This window comes from Vanessa cardui, chromosome 18, assembly GCF_905220365.1.
Source record: "Vanessa cardui chromosome 18, ilVanCard2.1, whole genome shotgun sequence".
In the NCBI taxonomy this organism is placed as follows: domain Eukaryota; kingdom Metazoa; phylum Arthropoda; class Insecta; order Lepidoptera; family Nymphalidae; genus Vanessa; species Vanessa cardui.
Window position 1 is genome coordinate 4,434,752 of NC_061140.1, and position 23,660 is coordinate 4,458,411.

Here is a 23,660-nt window from a genome sequence, read left to right on the forward strand (position 1 = left end):
TCTTACTTATATCGAGTTTAATTCTGAAGTTCCGATATCAAATTCACTGACATTCATTACTCTCAATTGTTTTTAAGTATATAAACAATTATATCGATTATTTTAAATTTTTGGCAGAGACGTCATATCCAAATCCAAGTTGTTTATTTAACATTCCTCCTACCATTAGCATGAGCTTTACAATTCCTTTATCAAATTAGTGCATAGTTACATAAGGTAATAAATTATTTTAAAATATATTTCATTAACCTAAATACATGAAACGTTTGACGTCGACGACAGCTAGAAAACATTTATTTAGTTTTATATATTTCGATACTTGGTCAATGTTCTGGATGAATATATTTATTATCTACATCAGGGTATAGAGATGAGCAATATTGTAGACAGTATTTTTTGAAGAATTAGGGATTGATATACCTTTGCATTTTAATGCCTATTTTTTACACAAAAATTAAAAGGGTTCCTGCAGCCCAATCTGTGAATGTAGTTTTTTTATTAACCCAGGAAGACTTTAATTAATTGACTGAACAGTGCTGATCTACTATCTAATAACTATTGTCGATGAAGTTTTGCTAAACATATATTGATGCAAATAAATCGGGTATGACCACATTTATAATGCTGATGATCAAATTAAGATCTACATTAAAAAAATACATTGAAAGAAGACCGGCCAAAATGAACTTAAATGTATCCTTCGTTACAGGGAACATGAAAATATAATATTTATAAAAATAATGATATAATTTTCTTTCTTAACAATAATTACGAATTAAAGTAACGTGTAAAGGAACGTATTTCAAAACACTAATATAGCGTTCGGTGACGTCACTCCTGTTATGACTACTTATTTGAGGTTATAGTTGTAAAAAATTAAATATTGAAGCGAAAATGAATTGCGTTTTTCGAATTAAAATGGAAGTCAGGTTTGTCAAAGCAGGCTTCAAATTCCTCTTTTCAGTTTAAAACCTCTTTAATCTCAGTTTTGTTTCAGAAGGTTCAGTAAAAACCATTTATTTGAAAATTTTATTGAAATAGATGAACAAATTAGCACAAAACATACATCAAGAAAGATTTTTTTCAGAGTATCGATAATCCGTTTTAAATTTTTACAAAAAAGTATCTCAAAGGTCGAGAAAAAATGCATAAGTTTGAAAGCCAGCGAGATCAATGGGGCAGTGACAGACAGCAGTGACGTCATATGTAATATAGATCCATTTTTGCGCAAAAATTAAAATTGACATTTTGAAACCGCATTTTTTGCAGTAAATTAGTGTTTTAGATTTTTAACATACATATATGGTCTATCCTATATGGAGTTCTTTAAAATAAAGACAAAAATAAAAATATCGCATCTTCCCTTTTGTTAACACATAGCATTGTTTTGCAGCCTTTGGATTTTGGCCGATGTTCTTTAATTACAGATTCACACAAATACATATTGCGTAAAAAAGTCTGTATGTGAATTATTTTTTATCTATATCACTGAATTTCTCTTCACGATCTTTCGGAGTAACTAAACTAATGCAAGCATGTTATATCTACAGGAGAGCCATCCGATGGCCGGTTTGTCGTTATGCTTTCTTATACGTATAATATTAATTAAAGTTTATAACTTTAAAGTCTTTTTTTAAGCGGTAGAGCAGTTTTACCAACTGTGGTATTCGCAAAAATGCCTTTGATACGTTATCCGCACACGAGTATCTGGTCGCGCGCTCGGGTGCGGTCGGGTGCGCTCGGGTGCGCTCGGGTGCGGTGGGCGGGGCCGGGCGCTCAGGCGGGCAGTACGTCGTGCATGGCGTAACGCCAAGTCCAACGCCGCGCCAGCGCTTCGAAGCGCGCGCGGTCGCGCACGTACATGGCGCCCACCTCGGGCTCCATGCAAACCTACGGGTATCGATCGATTAGTTGGTTTGATTTATTTTTTTGTAATACCGTTATTAGTTGTTTTTTATACTTGTTTTTGTTGTATATGTAGCGATGACTACTATTACTTTTGCTACTGGATTCGAAAAGCGTATAGTAGGACACAAAACCGATTACTGCCGATTTATCCAACCAATAGAAATAACTCCCTATCGCGCCATTCCACGCTATTCGTCGCTATAGATTCACGCGTCGGAGAAAGCTAGTGCATCTAAATCCACGTGTCAAATTGACGAATATGTTAGGTCATATGATATTACAAGTTATTGCGTTTGTGCAAAGATCATATTCGCATGAGAAATAAATATTGATAATTTGGTATAGCGTACTCAATTCGGATGTGATCGGTTTTACGAATTTTGCCGATGCGACATCTAAGTTGTGTCGTACTATATTATAATATGAGATGTGTTCTACTCTCTCGTAGAAGATAAAAATGAATATCGACAGGAGTCATCACTATCCGAACTATATATTCAGTAAAACATAGATCTATTCTAAATCTATTAGTTTATAGGGTTGAGTAGTCAAGACTCAAAAGCGTACAGTCAGCGTCAAATAATTAGAGACACTCAGGGTATTAAAATAATTAGACGCAACTAAAAAGTCAATAATATCGGTACAAAGAACGGTAGATCGTTTCAGTCAAACCGCCATAAATATTGTTACAGTCATCTCGCCAGTCACCAAGCATTCTAAGTGTTCAAAAATACGGAACACATTAGAAAAGTATACTTTAGTATTACTTGGTGGTAGGGCTTTGTGCAAGCCCGTCTGGGTAGGTACCACCCACTCATCAGTTATTCTACCGCCAAATAACAGTACTCAGTATTGTTGTGTTCCGGTTTGAAGGGTGAGTGAGTCAGTGTAACTTCAGGCACAGAGGACATAACATCTTAGTTCCCAAAGTTGGTGGCACATTGATGATGTATGGAATAGTTAATATTTCTTACAGCATCATTGTCTATGGGTGATGGTGACCACTTACCATCAGGTGGCCCATCTGCTCGTCCACCAACCTATACCATAAAAAAAAAATACTAGAAGTTACTTTTCAATCGACGATATAAGTACTCACGGTGGTGTAGGGGTCGGTGAGCAGGCTCTGGATGGAGATGAGAACCTTGGAGAGAGTGAGGGCGAGCGACCAGTTGTGGTGCACGGAGTCGATGCCCACGTCGCCGTGACGCGACACGTTGGGGTGCAGGATGCGCGTCAGGAAGCGTACCACGGGCGGGCTCATTGGGTACCTGCGCGGCCCGTGACCCTATATGTACTACTATCACTCCGACATCGCGACATTTTACAATTTCTTTGTAAGTTTAATCTCAATATTCACTGTAAGATTTTTGACGTTCAACAATAGGCTATTTGACAATGCGAAAAAATAATTGTGAATTATCGTAATCAGTGTATATTATGAGTTTTAAAATGGTTATTTACCAACGAAACTTGAAAATAATACTTAATTTATTCAAAAATCAATAAATAAAAATGCATTTTTTTCAAACGTTTGTCACGTGACACGAAACGCTCCTGATTGGCCGGGCTTAAGATGAAGTCACTTTCTTGTAAACCTTGCTTTTCTACTATATGTACCACAGATTAAAATACAGCAAAGTGACGTCACCGACCCCATTGCAGCGCCATATTGTCCAAGTAGCGTTTTTGCGCGTTATTTAAATATGGAATATTTAATATGATATTTTTCGGCAAATATGTACTAGAAATAAAAAAAAATCAACTTTTACTGGGTTCCTTAACCTCTAGTAAACAATATAAAATGAATTTTAAAAACCAGTCAAATAGCCTATTCTAATGGTTTTTAGTGTCTTTTCAAATCTATAAAACTGTCTTCAACGCTTGGATTATAATGGTATGCACTTAATACCGCAAAAGGTAACAAATACATAGTTTCTAAAATAATACAGTGCTATAGTACAGCTAAGTTGGCACTGGCGCTGACATCAGAGCCTAAAGTTATATCCAAAAATGTATTAATTTGGGCTGAATATTATTAAATGACTTTCGTAGCTATCAAGGGTTTTGTCGGGAGATTATTATTAAGAATGTTAGGTTTACAATTTCAGCAATCATTTTAATTTTTAAATAAAACTAGTTATAACGCATTTGAATCGCGTATATTAATTATTTTTGGCATCCCGACGTTTCGAGCACTTTACAGCGTTCGTGGTCTACCCGTGTATATCCGTTATAACTAGTTTTATTTAAGTGTGTAATAATCGCGAAAATTTAAGACAACATTTTCATTTTTTTTACCAATGACCTGACTAAACAAATAACTAAATTATCCCGCTGTTCGATTATTGTAAGTACTAGATTGACGTTACTATAGTAGTAAATATTTCCAAACGATTTTAAAATTATAATAAACAACAATTAAACTGTACTCTTTATTTACGACAATAATTTTCATTTACTCACGAGTAGGGGACTTGAATGTAAAGGTAGAAGACTCCGCCCTCGTAAGGGGAGCCCACGGGCCCCGTGACGCTGGCCTGCCAGTGGCAACACTTGGCGTCTAAGGGAGTTGCAGCGATGCCTTCCGGAGGATCGTTGCGCAACATCTGTTACCAACAATATTTTTATAACATTGATATGTATATGCACTTGTTACTAAAAACAAATAAGTGCCATAACATTGTTGTCTTGGGTTCAGGTCCGCAAAATTTACGTCATTCATAGTTTGGAAGTTAGCAATAACCAATTTCCAAGTACGGCGAGCACGTAAAGCTTTTGGAACCCTGTTGGCGTATTCTCTTCGGTCGTGTCAGATTCCTTATTCTATAGGATTTGAGGGTGAAGAAATAGGTGCGTGTTTTTGTGTACTCGGTTCAGGACATAACGACCTACATTTATTGAAAAAAGAATGCGCGTCGAGACGCCTAAAGGTTTAAAACAACAAAATTGTTAGAGAAACACAATCTTCAGTCGTCAGCACAATTACAAAACGCGACATCGGCACACCATAAAATCATTTGCCCTGGCGTCAAAGGTCACATAAAAAGCTCAGAAAATTTCTACTTTTATTAACATAAAAAGTAGTCAATGTTTATTAACAAAACTTGAATGTGTGGAAGTACCTTAAGTTCAATTTTAAGCCGGTTTCGTCTCCAGGCGTTCTCGTCTCCGGCGGGCTGAGCTTGCACGCACATCTGCACCAGACAGTTGCGGCAGAAACACGACTCCACCAACGACTGGTACTTCTAAGAGTGGATTTCAATAAAGTTACACTTGGTGGTAGGGCTTTGTGCAAGCCCGTCTGGGTAGATACCACCCACTCATCAGTTATGCTTCCGCCAAATAACAGTACTCAGTATTGTTGTTTCGGTTTGAAGGGTGAGTGAGCCAGTGTAACTACAGGCACAAGGGACATACCATCTTAGTTCCCAAGGTTGGTGGCACATTGACGATGTAAGGAATATTTAATATTTCTTACAGCGTCATTGTCTATGGGTGATGGTGACCACTTACCATCAGGTGACCCATATGCTCGTCCGCCAACCTATAACATAAAAAAAGGGTCGTAACTACACTCGCTTCTTCTACACGCTCCGATTATTTAGTTGTTTTGTAGTCAGGATCTATTTACTAATTTACTATTTAATTAAATAACAATCACTTAGATACTTCAAATATACAGCAATGTTGTTTCAGGGGCAATCAATTAACAATCATGAAATTAATTTGATTAGTAAAAAATAAACAACAACAAACAACAACAGCCTGTAAATTCCCACTGCTGGGCTAAAGGCCTCCTCTCCCTTTGAGGAGAAGGTTTGGAACATATTCCATTAGCTGTTCCAATGCGAGTTGGTTTAAAAAATAAAATCTAATTAAAAATTAGATAATCACATAAAATTACTCTCAAAATATGTTTTATCTCTTAAATAAAATGTGTCCAGACAAAATGTGTAAAATCAAAACAGTAATAGAAACAGGTGTAAGTTTCGTGTGCGTGTCACCTTCTGCCAGTCGATGTTGGCGAGCAGCGGGCGGAACAGCGGCCAGCGGCGCGCGGCGAAGGCGGCCCAGCGCGGCGGCGGCACGCGCGCCACCACGAGCCGCCGCCAGCGCACGCACACGCACGCGCACGCGCACAGCGACAGGTCGTCCAGGTAGCGGAATATGCACAGCAGCACTAGCCCACACTCACGCTCACTGAATGCTCACTCGTGGCTAACTAAGTCACACGGACTGCAGTTGCCAATTCAAGGATTTTGCAACATTCATACATACTTATTATACGCCTCCGAAAACACAGCAATGAAATGAAGAAGCAGTCCTTATGATTCTGTACACTTTTCTTACTACCATAGATAATTAATCTAAAATACCTTCTATTTCTGGCACCAGAGGGCGCCATAAGTACTTTCCCGCCATTGTAGCTGTTAAGCGTCATTGCATTCTTGTGATTCGTTCGAATTGCTTCGAAATTTTTTTCTTAAAATACAAAGTCTTAAAAAGTTTGTTAAAAAGTGTACTAAGTGTAGGATTTAGTGCCTTTTGAAAACACAGCAGTGTATCTCACTACAGAGATGGATCCGGTAAGTAGTGGTAAGGAAAACGAGCGTGTCGGTACTGTTGCTTCGGATGGAGAACAAGTACCGTCTACGAGCTCTGTGTCTAGATCGTCAGGGAACAGTTCATCCTCGTCCTCGGAGTTCGAGGATGGTACTGCATCACCCTTGCCAAATAAACGATCTCGTACAACAGCACGTAAGTACAGGTCAAAAAAAGTTTTTACCGATCCGCGGGTTGATGTTTTAATGTCACAAATGGCGTACATTTCTAATTATTTCAGTCAATGTAGCCCTATGTATTATAATTCAACGGATCAACAGAATTATAATAAAGCTGTTCCTAGTACTAGTAGTAATAACAATTTACAACAATTTCCTAATAAAAATTTACAATTTCCTAATAATAATTCAGAACAATTTCTAACTTTACCTAGCCAACCCGAATCAATGTCGCTTAATTGGGGTTCCCTAAATACAGATGTTGATAGAAAAAAGATTATGCCAACTAGTGATAAAGAGAGATATTTAGAATTAAATAGGTTACAACAATTTGATTCTCAGGCTTGGAAAGGCATTAGGTATAAGCAAGTTTTACAGAGTTGCTTAGCAACACCAGGGTTCACTGGGCTTCAAGTTAACGATGAATTATGTCACTTTAATAAAAGCAAAGACTACCTTGCTTCAACTGAGTTACTTTTAGCTGGGCTATCCAATCAAGTATTGGAACAACGTCAATTATTAAAAACAGGTTTACAAACTATTGTTGACTGGGCTTGTACTAATTCTCAGAACTTAAATCCAAATAACTTGTTTGAGGAAATTTCTGACACTTTTGGACCTGGATCTTTATGTCATAAAAATTCAGAGACCACTATGCAAATTATTTGTGGAAAGCGTTCTGAATGTATAGAGGTTAGGCGTGAACGCATTCTTAAAGAAATAGGTAATGACAACCTTAAAAATACTCTAAGGAATGTCCCGCCCAGCTCCGAATACTTATTCAGTAGAGAGGCTTTACAGCCTATAATACAATCCCTCGGAGGGTCTCAAGTCTGGTTGAATACGCCAGCCTATTTAAAGGAGAGGAAGAACCCAGAGCGGGGAGAACATATTTTTCAGAAAAAGAAGGTTAGTAATAAATATAAAAACAAGAAGTTTGATAGGAAATTCAAACATTCAGTGCAACAGAAGAGTCGGTCCTTTCGTCAACGTCGACCTAATACAGAGGGATCAAACCCTAAATCTAAAGAAAATTGACTCACTGCACGGGTTCAGAGGAGGTTGCCTAAGATTTTCCATAGAGAAATGGTCGGAACTAGGGGCAACCCAGTTAATTTTAAGGTCAATAGCAAATAACCGCTTACCTTTCAGGAAGAAGCCTCCTCTGAAATACCCTACCAGTCATTTTTTGGAATGTCTAGCAACCAAAGTTTCCCCAGAAATGACTCAAATGATAGAAGAATTGAAGAGCAAGGGTGTGTTAGAAAAACCTTCAACTATAGACCCGGGTTTCTTTTCAAAGATGTTCCTAGTCAGGAAATCAGATGGTGGCCTGCGCCCAATTTTCGACCTGAGGGCTCTGAACTCATATGTAGCAACGAGACATTTCCATTTAATAGCACAAGTAGATGTGATAGAATTCCTTCAGGGGAACGACTGGTTAGCCAAGATCGATATCCACCAGGCGTATTTTCATCTGTGTATCGCGGAGACACACAGAAGATTTTTGCGTGTCATATACAAGGACGAGATCCTCCAGTTGACAGCATTACCTTTCGGCCTGTCCTCAGCGCCCCGTACGTTTGCAGCAGTCTCAAACTGGGTGGCCGAGGTCCTCAGAGGTCGAGGTATACGTCTCATTATGTACCTGGACGATTTTTTACTGGCCTGTCAGGACAGAACCAAGCTATTGGCACAGGTTGCGGAAACACTGGCTATCTTGGAGTCCTTGGGATGGTGGATAAATTACAAGAAATCCATTACCAATCCCACACAAAGGCTGGAGTACTTAGGTCTAATCTGGGACACTCAAAATCGGACAATAGCCTTACCAACTCAAAAAGTTGTAAGTATAAAAGACTGCCTGAGAGGCATGTTGCGCCGAGACAGCTGCTCGTAAAGAGACTCCGAGGATGTTGGGCATGTTAAACTTTGCCAACCACGCGAATCCTCAGGGCCGGCTCCACTGCCGGAGGTTACAACTCTTTCTAAAAAAGTTTATTGGGAAAGGCCCAAAGAGAGTATTGACTCCCAGTGTGCGAGAAGACTTGAGGTGGTGGTTGGATGCAGTAGAGAGCAGTTCAACTCCACTAGAAAAGAGACAGGTAACTCATTTCTTAACCACAGACGCAGCGGATGCGGGCTGGGGAACGAGTCTAAACGATCAGTATCTGTCAGGAAGGTGGGCTCCAAGCCAAAGAAACTGGCACTCCAATATGAAGGAGATGTATGCCGTCTTTGCAGTGATCATGTCTCAGAGTTCACGGTTACAAAATTCACACATTCTGGTACAATCGGACAACAAAACCCTAGTAGCGTACATCCGGAACCAGGGCGGAACCCGATCAATAAACCTATTAGGACTAACAACCAGGTTGCTGGAACTGACTTGTCAGCTCAATATACAGATGACAGCATTCTACTTGCCAGAAAACCTAAACGGCATTGCAGATCGCTTGTCAAGAGGAAGACCAATACCAGAGTGGCATCTGCTGCCACCAGCCACAAAGAGAATATTCGACCTTTGGGGGATTCCAGAGGTAGATCTGTTTGCATCAAAAGAGACCGCTGTTGTACCAAGGTATGTGACTCTAAACTCAAGGGATGGCTCGGCTCTTTTTTGCGACGCCTTCAGCCAAAAGTGGATCTTTCAAACAGTATGGATATTCCCACCTCCAAGCATGATACCCAGAGTCTTAGCACATCTCAACAGCGCAGTGGGGATATACTATGTAGTAGTGCCCCAGTGGACCCAATGCTTTTGGTTCCCGGACCTGCAGTCCCGCGCAGTGGCTCCTCCTCTGCAAATAGAGAATCTCCAGAGAGTTTTAATAGACTGGACAACAGGGATCAGCCCACCTCAAGTGGACAGATTAAAGCTTCAGGCTTGGAAGATTATGGGTGGGAGGATCAGATAACCGAATGGAGTAACGAGGAACGACTTTTGTTAAGGAAGAGCTGGCGTCCAGCTACTTTAAATACCTACAGTGCACCGTTAAAGAGGTAGCTACGTTGGAGTAGAATACATAATGTGCAAAGTAAGAGACCTGAGGGTAAGGATGTAGCCAGATTTCTGGCTAATTTGTATTTACAAGAAAAGTTTGCATACAGTACAATTTTATTACATAAGTCCGCTGTGGCAACATACTGTGCAGCAACAGAAAGCTTATCAAAGAACTTCTTTATTAATCAAGTTTTAAAGGCTATTAGCCTCTCCCAACCACATTCACCTAAATCCCCTGTTTGGGACGTTAATATTCTGTTGGAGTGGTTAAAGACATCTAAGGTTACCAACTCTTTGTTTGAACAAAGCAGAAGAACAGCACTTATCCTTTTACTTGCCTCGGGTCGAAGGCTCCATGATCTGACCCTGCTAAAACTCAGTGACCAAGGGTTTCTAGAAACTGACCATACTATTACATTCTGGCCTAGATTTGGTTCAAAAACGGATACAAGCATTCATAGGCAATCAGGCTGGCTTCTAATAAGGCATTAAGACCCAAAGATTTGCCCAGTTACTCATATAAAAAAATTGATTGAGATCTCAAAGTCTAGACGGGACCAAGATAAAAAAGTAGAATCACTTTTTATCTCATTATCTGGAGTTGTTAGACCTGCATCTAAGACAATGATTGCAGGATGGGTAAGGTCAGGATTTAGATTAGCCAAGATTGATGCTTCTCCAGGTAGCATAAGATCAGCAGTAGCTTCTCGGGATGGTTGGACAATAGACCAGTTCAAGAGATACTAGAGAGAGGTAATTGGAGGAGTATAAAGACCTTTTCAAGATATTACTGCAAAAATATAGACAGATCTCAGACTAGTGAAGGTGCAGTAGGTTCACTTTACAATAATTTTAAAACAGTTTAATTACAATACCTATTGATGTTAGTGATTAATGATTTGATCTCAAGATTAAGACTGAACTATACTTATATTTTTGGTTTCACAAAGCTTTCATATTATTTTTGTTAACTTAATCATAAGTTTGATTGTTATTTTATATTTCTTTTATTATTTTATTAATATAACAGTAGTATCTACAAGATACAAATGATTTTGGTTCCTAACTTTTAGATGCATAAGGACATTTGTAAAATTGATTTCTCTTAATTAGAAGTTAATAAGATTTAAAAGTTTTTTTTAAAAAAAAAAGTAATCTTATTATTTTAACAATTTGCTTTCACATTGCATTCTTGTGGTTTGTTATTTCTGATAACCAGCAGATATCAAACAAGTCTTCATTTCATTGCTGTGTTTTCGTATGCATATAATATGACTGTTTTGCATTACAACAAAACAGGTATTATATGTTGGAGAAAACACAGCAATGATACAAGGAGCTTGCTGATGATGAAGACTGCAATGACGCTTAACAGCTACGATGGAGGGAAAGTACTAATGGCGCCCTCTGGTGCCAGAAATAGAAGGTATTTTAGATTAATTATCTATGATAGTAAGAAAAGTGTACAGAATCATAAGGACTGCTTCTTCATTTCATTGCTGTGTTTTCTCCAACATATAATACCTGTTTTGTTGTAATGTAAAACAGTCGTATTAAAAATATTTAAATAAAAGTACATTTGCTGCTCTCAACATTGGAAAAATGGCCAACAGGTTCTTGACAATATTTTGTGTAGTAAATTAAGCAAGATTTTTTATATAATTTAAATATTAACCTTTTATTTGTAGAATCAAGCATAATATTTTCCCTGTTGTGCAAAACTGAAAAATATCCCTAATGCAATTCCTTTCACAAGTAATTAATCAATAATAATAATGTCTAATACCTTCAGAAGGTAAATGTTCCACTAGTCCTGGTGCTAGGTTATCAGGAAGGCGAGGTGTTGAGAGTGCCTGAAGTGACCTTGAAAGACTAGGTGGCTGAGGTGGTTGGCCTTGCCCTACTAAATCTTCGATCCCTTCTCTTGGTGCTGATGAGGGTCCAGATCCACTACCACCACTACCACTGCCACTAGCACCGGGCCCTGAGTTACTGGTGCGACTAGTTTCATCCTCAGGACTTGTCTCACTGTCAAGAGAATTCTGTAGGAAATAGTTTTATGTAAAAACAAAAATTTTCAACTAACATTTTGTTTTATATAAATATGAAAATATTCGAAATCCAATTGTAAAGAAGTAACTTTTATTTACAGTATGAAACAAAACTGTTTCCTAATGCAATTACAAACCTATTATAATTACAGAAATTAAAAAAAAGCAATAAATTACTCACTCTGTAGTACCACCAAGCTGGCAAGGGGCAAGCTTTGTTAATTTTGCGCTCAGAACTAAAGTTCAAGTCTGAAGGTTCGTCATTACCAGAGTCACCGTCATCTGTTTTCTCACTACAGAAGTATGAGCTCGGTAAGTAAGATGGGAAATCAGGGAACAAGAATGCATGGCAAGTAATACAAACTGGCTCCCCAAAGCTAGGTCCATAGTATCCATTGCAGATATAACAACTAGAGTTCTGTAACAAATTTAACATTGCTAGATATTTTTTTTTATTTTACGCTAATGAATCTCTAATTTAAACGTATATTCACATACATTGAATTCAAACTCAAGAGGTTGTTCTACCGGTGATCCAGGTGTTAATTTATCACCATTATCTTCTAATTTTTTGATAAAACTAAAGAACTCTGGGCCTACGACAGACATTTTTTTATATTTTTTGGTTTTGTTGAATGAAATATTATCATTTGTCTAAAAAATTTCGCATTGCTGTTTTTGTATCTTCCTCCTCCGGTGTATCTCTACGCTAATTGAGCACAAAATATTTTGCCAATGCAGCGTATAATGGAGAAGACTCTGAGATTAATCGTATTCAAATGTAGAAGTTTTTATATTTATTATGAATAAAAATAATGTACATAATAGGCTGATTTTATTTATTTTGATGTTTAGCTGTCAAATTAAGTGATTTAAGTGACATTCTCGTTTCGGATAGGCAAAGATTCTATGTACACAGCCAAAAATCTAAGCCATAGACACAAATATTTTTTTCAAAAAATACTTCTGCTATAGCAAATAAAATGGTTGTGTTAATTTAAACTCCTAAAACTTTTTCAGCAAGTATTTGTTTCAAATAATAAATTTTCGGATAATTTAAACTGCATGTCGAAAAAAAAAATTGGTAAGACTTTTAGGCCTTAGACTTATAGAGATAAACAGTGAGTTAAGCCTACATTACAGTCTATTATTATGTTATATTTCGGAGCAGCTGTATAATTTATAATATAATGATTGCTTAGAGAAAAAGTAACTTTAGGGGTTACTAGTGAATATTTCTCAATGGAATGTATTTCTTTATATATGAAACATAAAACTAAACTACTTGTTAAAGCTATTTGATTTAGAATGTAATTTTTGCTTCGAAACATATAATATTTTAGGTGCATTTTTTGCAGTTGTTTTAATAACGGGAGATATAAATAAAACACTGGAAATGATTCTTAAAATTATTCATATGCAGCAAACTCATTTTTTGTTGTTGTATCAATTGTTTTAAAATTCATTTTAATTCTTTTACTAAATCATAAATAAGATTAGTTTTTACTTTTTATACACAGGACAGTATCTAAATGAGCTTTCTCACATTTTTGTTGCATTAAAGACTCAAATACATTTATCGGTTAGAGGCATTCTTTAAGGATACTGGGAGTAGATATTTTTACTTTACCAGACTTTAAAACCTTTGAGCTTAATTTCAAAGTGCGGCATCCTGTAACGGGCGGGAAATACTTTCAATTATAAAAATATCTGCTCGTCGATCACAGGCAGCTCTGGAAAATATTAGAATATAATAAAACTGTACTTGGAATCGATCCAAATATAACGAGTACAATTGTAGTACCGAAATAAAAATACTTTTACTTGCAAGCATTTCTTTCGTTAATACGATTGCTCTCTTATTTATAAAATGAAAAGACTGTTTCGAATTTGCTGCTAATCTATCACAGCGAATGCTGCCATTTGCTAAATCATCTTTTAATAAAACTTGTATTCCAATATTCTCCAAGCCCTGGTAGTATCTTTTGCAAGTTTATAATACATATCTATATGCTTATAAAGAGACGCCTCTAGTAAGCGTTAAATGTCTCTGAGAATAACAAAATCTCATACATGACACGTCCAACAATGATATTAAAAACTAAATTTCAAGATGTTGTTATCAGTTAAACTATATGTAGTATAAATTTTACTACAAAATATTATGAAAGAGATTAATTACCACAAAATTGTGAAATTACATACAAGTTTTGTGCCTCTATAATAATAGGACATTTTATTTTATAACATTTTTATTATCTATTAAAAATGAATACTGTTTATGTGGAATACATACTAATCGCTGCTTATCACATCAAACGACTTTATTATAAACAGGTTATAACAAAATATATTCTTACTTCCACAATAATACTAATACACATTAAAATGAATTCAATTAACTTCAAAATATTAGTCATAAGGCTAAAATGTAATTGTAAATGTGTAGCAATGTACTAACAGCATTTTGCATACATTACGAGCAATACTATATTTTTTTTTTAAACTAAGGTTGCTTGAAGAAATTAAACTGTGTTGATTTAATTTTTGTCTAAGCTTGTGCTGTTTGTGTTACAAAATATTGTAGCAAAAACTGATCATAACAGGGTGATAGAACAAGTATACTTCTTGTTGCAATACTTTTGGAAAAAATCATAGCTTTTTTAAGTGGATTATTGGGCCAAAAATCAGTAAAACTCATACGCTCGCCTAATCATACTAAAATACTTATATTATATGGTGGGTATTTTAAAAGGATATAGAAGTTTCATAGCTTATTATTAAATGTCCTCATATATTCGAAAATAACGCAACTCTTAAGATGAAGGCTTCAATAAATTATCATACTATATTCGCAAATTTCCTCAAAAGGTATCCTAGATTGCTTTTTTATCCTCTGACACTATTTGTCAATCATTATTATCTATGATCTATTAACATCTTGTTACAAATCGTAACGGTCTAAAATTTATATCTTTTCATTATTACAAAATCATTCATGTTACTTAATGTATGTCTTAACATTTTACTTATTTAATTAGGTATTAAAAATACTTAGCCACGTTATCTTTTCAATATATCTAGCAATAGGGCTTTTATATTTAAACCTTTATTACCTATGTATTTAAGTTTAGAATAAAATTTATAACAGCAATGGCATTAGATGAATGTGAAAGTAATTAGAAATCAGCATTATAAAATGTTTGACAAAGTAAAATTACACATAAACTTTAACCTAACCGCAGAGAGTCATCTGCACTGGTACACAGCTAAAACTGATATACATCATCAAGTGTTATTGTATATCAAGTATCAAAACCCATGTCTTGAATTCGCACTTGTCAAATGGAACGGCACTAAACAAGCCTCGAGGTAATTTAGTCGTATCGCACAATAACTTAACTATTCCACACACATCCATTTTTAACATTTCGCACTTCGCGAACAGGGGCTCAGTCCCCCCTCTACCGCACTCAGTACGGTAAGTAATACGAGCTGCGCCTGAATGGTCTGCAAACAAGGTATTTCATTAGAATTATATCTTCGGTGCAACAAACTACTTCAGGCTTATACACATTATCTATACTATGTCTATATATTTTGTGTGACTATAATTTAAACAATATCAGATATCTATAGCTTCAGAAAGGCTACCATGCAATGTAAGCGCAGAGGAAAAGGTAGGATATAGCAGTGAAAATACAAATAATATTGTCCATCACAAACTTTATTTCATTCATTTTTTTTTATGTATAAATATTTTATTTTTTTCAACAATCATGTACCAATATGTTGATATAAAAATATCCAACTACTGACTACCACATAAGAGATGTCACTTCAGTGACTGTACTTTTCAAGTTGAAGGCATTTTTGTACAAAAGTACAATTAAATTTGTAATCTTAAAATAATAAAAATGCAAAAATGTTTAAAAATAATATTAATTATTATTTGAAAGTGTCATCTCTTATAGCACAAAAGGAAAACATTCTCAACAAGCTACAACAACAGCAACTACAGATATAATAATATCATCTGAAGTGACAAATATGAGAAGTGTTCATGTGCCAGCTCCAAACCAAAACAATAATTTTATTACCATAACAATAATTGAATCAAATGCTTCATCAAATTAACAATCAAAATGCTGGATCATGCAGTGAATAAAATTTACAACTTTGACAATTGTCTTTCAAATGAAATCAAAAATAAAGTATCAGTGATTCTTATAAAATGAGTATTTCATAAATTACACAGAGGTTCATGTTTAATTTCAAAGACGCCATTACTTTTTTCAAAAGAACTAAATTAACATGAAATTTAGTCAGTCAAATTAAATAACTATTGCATGCCAAATGTTTCGCATCACATAACATCATCACAACCTTGACAACTAAATACTAACAAGCTGTGCTACATAAAGAATTCAAACGACGTTACTCTCCGCAAACATTAGATTATAATCATATAATAAAAGTAGAGCATTGGTGTGGAGCGGTGGGTAGAGGCAGTTAATATGGGTAGTACCTGCCGCGGCGCACGGGCCGATAGACGGAGAAGTATGGCGAGAAGCCACCACCGCCACCGCCACGGAAGGAGCGGCCCCGACCGCGCATGCCTCGTGGCGGTCGGTTTGTTGATGATAAGCCTGGCTTGTTCGTGCGTTTTGGCATCACCTGTAATTTAGCATCAACTTTATTGACACTGCTTAATTACAAGTATATAAAAGAAAAATAGGTTTTGTTACTTAATAAATCCTTTTTTTATTAACCGCTTATTAGTGCTATACTGTTTAAAAAATACTTAATTTTCTGTCTTTTAAACTTAATAAACTAGTTAAAAAAACATTGTGTCATTCTCTTCATTTATACATACTAATGCTTATCTTCAAAATAATATTTCATTTTTATCACTTACTATTATAGATTTAATTTATCATAATTATAAAATGCAAATTAATACTAAACTAAATAACTAACTGTCTGATTTCAAAAGAAAAAATACCTTAATTTGACGCCCTCGAAACAAAGATTCATCCATAGCCATTGCTGTCTGTACACTGTCCTTGTCTCCAAATTCTATGTAGGCAAAACCTTTAGGGTGCCCATCAAACTTATTACATAATATTGTAACCCTGGAAACATTTGTTTTTATTACATCATATAATAACTAAAATGGTATGCAACAGTTAACTTGTAATTTATAATAATATATATTTTCAACAAAATTACCTATTAATAGATCCGCAACCATGAAAGTGCTGTTCTAATTCTTCAGCTGTGGCTCCATAATCAACATTACCAACATATACTGATCTGTTGTCAACTTCTATTTTCTCTTCTATAGACATATTGAGTGGACTTGCTACATAAAAAAATATAATAATCATGTTATTAGTTGTCTTGTAAAAGTGCAATTCTGAAGTGGTATACCTATAATGCCACTATCTACCTAAACTAAGAGAGTTATGAGTAAAAAATGCAGTAATAACTTAAAACCATTAAATTACTTTCAATACTAATCAAGAATTTGAAAAGCTGCATATATATGTCAACAGAGATTATTTTTCTTCTTAATATGCCTTTAAAAGTGAAAATAGATCAGATGTCAATTAAAAGGCATTATAGATATACCAGGGCAGAATTGTTGACACATGATAATATTCAATATCATTTTTAGTAAGTTAAATAGACAAAAACAATAACCATATCATATTTACATTCTTAAAATACAGATACAATGAACAAACATAATATTATTACATAATTTTTACTAAATAAAAAAATAACCTGTATAAGGGAAAATACTATTTATTTAAATTATATTTGCCTGGTATTGTCTTTTAAAGTATCAATTGCAATATGATTTATTAAATTTTCTATATGGGCAGTTAACATACTATAATGAAAAAAAGAATAAATAAAAAAACAACTAATGTATGTATATAACTCACTAAGTCCCGGTGGGCTTCCCAAGCTCATTTGTTTGTCAACTTCTGTGTGCATTTGTTTTAATTTCTCGGCTTCCTCCTCCATTTCCCTCACCCTGGCCTTGATGGCAGCCAGGTCTGGAACCTCTGTGCCTGATGCTTCATCTCCCTAAAACAGATTAAGTATTTTAAATAAATAACATAACTAAACATACCATATTCTTAAAGAGTTGTAGGATAAGCTTTTTAAGCTCGATAATTATAAATAATTATACGTATACACAATAATGTTAATGATCGTTACTTTGTTCCACATAATTATTTTTGAAATGAAAGTACTTAAAGTTGTCATTAAGACGAGCTTAAAACTTTAACATTTTAAAAACAAAACATTTGAAATGTGTCATCATACAACATTGGTTTTACGTTTGAAAGATAAATATGCAAAGTATACTCACTCCCAGGCTGTTGTCGGTCATATTTACTGAACCGTTGGCTCCGTCTATATGATTGTTGTCAATCGAATCTAAATAATCATCATTATCGGCCATATCAACGTACTCTCTCCTTTATAAAATTATTATTCAGAGTTTATAAATCACTTCACACACCACCTGTAAATATTTATGATTTACTACTAATAATACACGAATTCATTCAAACTACCAATAATAGAAGGAAGCTATCTGACGTACCGGTAACCAATATAGTAACTTAGTAAGATACGAATGACCTAATTAAAAAATATTATAACCAACATCTTCCATTAAACGTCTATAGGCGCATAAATTGTTATAATTTCATAAACATATTATTATTATCGTTATGTTTATAGATTTGTTCGAGCAAAAATAAAATTATAACGCTAAAGCCAAACAACTAAATGTCATCAGATGACACAGAAACAGAATTAAGAATATGACAACTCTTTCCGATAGGATGATTGTCTATGGCAAAATTGTTTATTTTTTTGCGCGTTAATTTTATCAAAGGGCTACGTTGTGAATAAATTCTAAAAATTTGTAATGGTTTTTGAATGTTAAAGTCAAAAGTCAATCAATTACTAAACTTTATTTCGTGCTGTATACTAATGAATGTCTTTGTTCCCCTATATAACTCTAAATAGAAAAAGGAAAGATTTTTTTCAAAAATCTTAGTATGTTCAGCAAGACACGACTTTACATCATATCCTCGCCTACAAGGCGTAAATGCGACCTTATGCCTTATATGTACTTCTCTCACCTCTGGATGGGAGCTAGCTAGTAAACGCTTCTTCCATTTAACCATACAAAATGCAGCTCGAATTATCACGAATTTGATATTTATATTGATCTTAGATTACCTGCAACTTTTAGAATATGTTTACCGGGGTATGTTCAAAAGAACCGTAGAAAAGAACAAAAGAGAGAAGAAATAAAGGAGCCTTCAGACATTGCATTACATTTCAAAGTTTTACCCCTATGTAGAAGTACGTAAAATCTACAACAGCGCATTTTTTTATTCCATCATGCAAATGAAGAAATAAAGCGAAATTGTTTGGGCACATTCTTGCTTCTATAATGTACGATCCTTATATATAGTAAGTAAATGTCTGGTTTCTTAGGCTTAATCGGTCATACATCAATTTCTCATAGTATTAAAGCCCGAAACCCCATATTCATAGAGCAAAATAAAAAAAAATCATTCATATCCCCAAGACCTAGCGTAGGAATACACTTGACATACAAGCAGTGGAAGAAACTCCAACTTTAGGTCCAAGGGCAAGTATAAAATTTTTATGAGACACAATCGTTTAAATATTTTTGTTTTGTCGTTATAATGTTATATACTCTGTGAAAAACTGGAAACAATTATGATTTTGTTTTGAGTTTTGACATTTTAGTTACTAATGTCACAAAAAAGTTTTTTCCTAAATACTTGCTTGGTGTTATACGAATGGAACTAAATCATCTAAATTATTAATTTTTTGGTAACTGTCGATCTTAAAATACAAGACAAGATGCCATTAACCGCTGACGTCGCAGCACAGCAAGTTCAAGTAAAATTCCTTTCTCTCAATATATTATTAAGCTGGTTAAATAGTCCACTAACCAAAATAAATCGTAAGAAAACACATTAACCGCTAAGAGTAGAAACATTTCTAATGACTGTTTCTGTCACCAAAATATTTTTTTCATAAATATAAACATAGATCTTCTACAATCATAATTCAATAACTTTTTGTTACAGGAACGATTAAGATCTCTGCATAGATTGATATATGATATAGAAGCAGAGAGAAGTTGTAATGAGCAATGTATTGACTCAATATTGAGAGCTGAGAAAGCTGTGGAATCCTCTTCATCTGCTGAAGATTCTTCTGGTTCTTCTCAACAGGTTAAAAATGTTTATATTGATTTCGATGTTGCTTATATTGCTGGGAAAATAACAAGACGGTACATTTATACGGACTGTGACACACTTGATAGACACTCTGTTTTACATATGCAATGCTTCGACTTTTATACATGATATATGCCAAAGAATATGAGATACACAGATGTGAAATATTTTAGTCATAGAATATGTAACTTTACTAACTGTTTACTTTAATACCTATGTGCATATACGGCACACTTATAACTATTCCCTATATGTCACAAAAAGTAACAATAATTTTAAAGTACTAAAATAGAGATTTCAAAGATTTAATAATTGTGTACTTATAATGTTAATAAGACAGCTTTTGTATGTCTAAGGAAAAAAAAATCAGATCGCAGAATAATTTTTAATTTATGTTTCAGCAAATGCAGCTAAAAAGTTTATATAAAGCAGGACTTACTGCTGCTGAACAGGAAGAGAGAGTTCTCCGTGCTGCTCTATCACGAATATATGAAATACGTGCAATAAAAAATGAAAGACGTATTCAGGTAGGTTTCTTAACTAATATTATAAATGAGAAAGTCAATCTTTTGGTTATACATTCACACATTAACTTCTCAACTGAATGTCATGTAACTTTGCATACCCTATGGCCTATGTTATGAATAATTAAGTGCTATTATGATTGAATGGCTTCCAGGCTCGTCACGCCGGTAACAAGGAGACAATAGGCTGTGGAGCTTTAATGAAGATGCTGTTGAGTGCCGCGCAGACACTGCCGTTGCACGTCGGCCGTGTGGGTGAGCGTGCTCCGCCACTATGTGGCGCCGTACCCGCCGACGCCGGACATATTGCTCGCGCTGGAGACGCCGTCGCCGCGCTTGTCAGGGTCTCCGAGAAAGAGGAGAACTGGATTCTTGCTGAGGTTACATTTCTATTGCATTTTATGAAATATTTATGATCCTGAATAGATTGATTGATTTAACTTAGCTTTATAAGTATTTTTGATTGATTTTTGTGTAGTAGTAGTAGTAATGGAAATTATAAACTATTAATTTTTTTTTTTATTATTAATTTTTCATAAATGATAATAAGTAAAAATATTCTATTCCATTCCAACTTTGAATATAAAATTTAAGAAATAATTTCATGTGTACATAATAATTTATATATCAAATATTTTCATAAAATATCCATAGGTAGTTAGCTGGCTACCGGCACAGGGGAAATACGAGGTGGATGACATTGACGAGGAGCAAAAGAACAGGCATGTGCTGAGCAAGAGACGCGTGGTGGCGCTACCACTGATGCGGGCCGACCCGCGCACGGACGAGCATGCACTGTTCCCCAAGGGTGCTGTTGTCATGGCGCTGTACCCTCAGACCACATGCTTCTACCGTGCCGTGGTCAACCGTCTGCCCGCCTGTGCCGCCGACCCCTACGAAGTCTTGTTTGAGGTCGTGTTGCGGATACTATCCAAGTTTAAATGCTAGCGTCTCTAAATGAGACAAGTTGCCACCGACATCATTCAGTATGACAAATTATGAGACTTAGTAGTAGAGTTTGGAGGAATAGTACTTCAAAACACATTAAATAACTGCTGAACTTGAAATCAGTAAAATAACATACATAGTAAAGTTATAATGTTGTCTTAAATTTTCGCGATTATTACACATTTAAATAAAACTATTTATTACGAGCACTTTACAGCGTTCGTTGTCTACCCGTGACCACGAACGCTGTAAAGTGCTCGAAACGTCGGGATGTCCAAAATAATTAATATACGCGATTAAAATCCGTAATAACTAGATTTATTTAAATAGTAAAAATATGTATGTAAAGTCATGTGATGTAATTTTGTAATATAAGATGAAAAGCCTTTTTATCATAAGACGATAAGTGATGGTTTATTTTCATTTTACAGGACTCTTCTTATGCAGACGGATATTCTCCGGCAGAACGTGTCGCTCAACGATACGTTATTGCAATTAAAGAAGGAAAGGTTTGTTTATTTTTAGTATTATATACATTGATAGTACTAGATATGTCAAATTACCTTTTTTTTAAATGTTGTTTTTATCTGTCACGATTGGATTTTGAAGAAGATAAAATAAAATAAAGTTAGAAAAAGCTAGTCAATATGTTTGAATTTTTCAACTCTGAACTCAGTAGTTGTATGTTTCAATATTGTTATTGAGTTATTATGTAAATTGTAAAGAAAGCCACAATTGTGCATTATACTGAATAACAATGTAATTCGCGTATGTTCTATATTATGTTCGCGTAATGAAACTTTGCCGCTCTAGAATATTCAATACAGTGAACATGAACAACAAGCGATTAAAACATGACCAAACGATAGAGAAATTATGGAATACGCGTTCGTTGCCTGCATGCTTGTTCCGCCTATTCCGTGGTGTTTAAAATGTTGCTCTTTCGTGGTGTTTAAGTCTATAGTCCAGGAATTTTAGCACAAAAAATCGGTCCGCTCTGCATAAAATCCTTCTACGTGATTTTTCGATTGGATTTAAACACGTTTTCCAAGATGGCGGCTAACGCTCGCGGTTTCAAAGAACAACAACAACAGCCTGTAAATTCCCACTGCTGGGCTAAAGGCCTCCTCTCCCTTTGAGGAGAAGGTATGGAACATATTCCACCACGCTGTTCCAATGCGGGTTGGTGGAATACACATGTGGCAGAATTTCTATGAAATTTGTCACATGCAGGTTTTCTCACGATGTTTTCCTTCACCGCTGAGCACGAGACGAATTATAAAGACAAATTAAACACATGAATCAGCGGTGTTTGCCTGGGTTTAAACCCGCAATCATCGGTTAAGATGCACGCGTTCTAACCACTGGGCCATCTCGACTCGGCTCGCGGTTTCGGGCGACAGAAACTCGGTTTTATACTTGGGGGGCACCCTCCGACATAATCCAATCGAAAAATCTTCTAGAAGGTTATTATGCAGAGCGGATATCTAAAAATCTTGGACTACTACTGCTTGCAGGGTCGCGGCACCTGACAGTCGCGCTCGGCCCCGCCCTCTGCGCGCTCGTCGCCGCTTTCCACAGACTCGCTGCACTGAACTCTGCCCTGTCAACCGCGATGGCGTTGCGCGTAGCGTATTAATTATTTGCTCTTAAGTGTAAATTTACGCTATGATGGACTGAATTGAATTATTCTTGTATAATAACTTTTTGTGTAGCATTTTCATTTGACTTGACTATTAAATATTGTAAGTGATTAAAATTTTACTTTAATATTTATAAGAAGTATCATTGATGTATTGGCTGGCTTTAACGCCGAGATAGCCCATTGACATAAATGTCATTTTCTGTCAATAAATTATCCGTGCTATAGTCTGTTCGCGTTAAGAATGCAGTGAGTTGTCATTGTTTACCGTCCTTACTCCGCCCCCTGACCAAACAAATCTTTTTAACAGAAGGGTAAAGGTGTTTGTATATTTGTGTCAAAATTCCAAAAAATTATATTTGTTTTATAAATCTACAACCGTCACGTTCGAACTTATGTCTTTACCTGTTCAATGTGAACTTGACTTTGTAATTTGAAAAGATTTGATTGGTTAAAGGGGCCGGTAAATAATGACAACTCACTGCAT

General features: G+C 35.5%; 3 protein-coding genes across 3 annotated transcripts; 1 reads left to right on the plus strand and 2 right to left on the minus strand.

Annotated features, from left to right (window-relative positions):
* Positions 1–310: 310 nt before the first annotated feature.
* Positions 311–12,609, minus strand: LOC124537374. Its single transcript, XM_047114203.1, has 8 exons — positions 12,246–12,609; positions 11,929–12,165; positions 11,483–11,738; positions 5,916–6,091; positions 5,034–5,156; positions 4,375–4,517; positions 3,008–3,179; positions 311–1,890 (listed from the first exon to the last, which is right to left on the minus strand). The coding sequence occupies exons 1-8, from the start codon at positions 12,354–12,356 to the stop codon at positions 1,777–1,779; spliced, it is 1,332 nt and encodes a 443-aa protein (XP_046970159.1). The 5' UTR covers positions 12,357–12,609; the 3' UTR covers positions 311–1,776.
* A 1,827-nt stretch (positions 12,610–14,436) lies between these two features.
* On the minus strand, positions 14,437–18,589 carry LOC124537283 (polyadenylate-binding protein 2-like). The gene is made up of 7 exons (XM_047114072.1): positions 18,373–18,589; positions 18,136–18,291; positions 17,702–17,846; positions 16,980–17,112; positions 16,753–16,882; positions 16,276–16,424; positions 14,437–15,257 (listed from the first exon to the last, which is right to left on the minus strand). The coding sequence occupies exons 2-7, from the start codon at positions 18,226–18,228 to the stop codon at positions 15,221–15,223; spliced, it is 687 nt and encodes a 228-aa protein (XP_046970028.1). The 5' UTR covers positions 18,229–18,291; positions 18,373–18,589; the 3' UTR covers positions 14,437–15,220.
* Positions 18,590–19,533: 944 nt separating this feature from the next.
* Positions 19,534–23,393, plus strand: LOC124537530 (SAGA-associated factor 29). Its single transcript, XM_047114403.1, has 7 exons — positions 19,534–19,715; positions 19,907–20,053; positions 20,461–20,586; positions 20,739–20,963; positions 21,238–21,495; positions 21,963–22,040; positions 23,049–23,393. Exons 1-7 carry the CDS (start codon positions 19,677–19,679, stop codon positions 23,061–23,063), a joined length of 888 nt encoding a protein of 295 aa, XP_046970359.1. The 5' UTR covers positions 19,534–19,676; the 3' UTR covers positions 23,064–23,393.
* Positions 23,394–23,660: the final 267 nt, after the last annotated feature.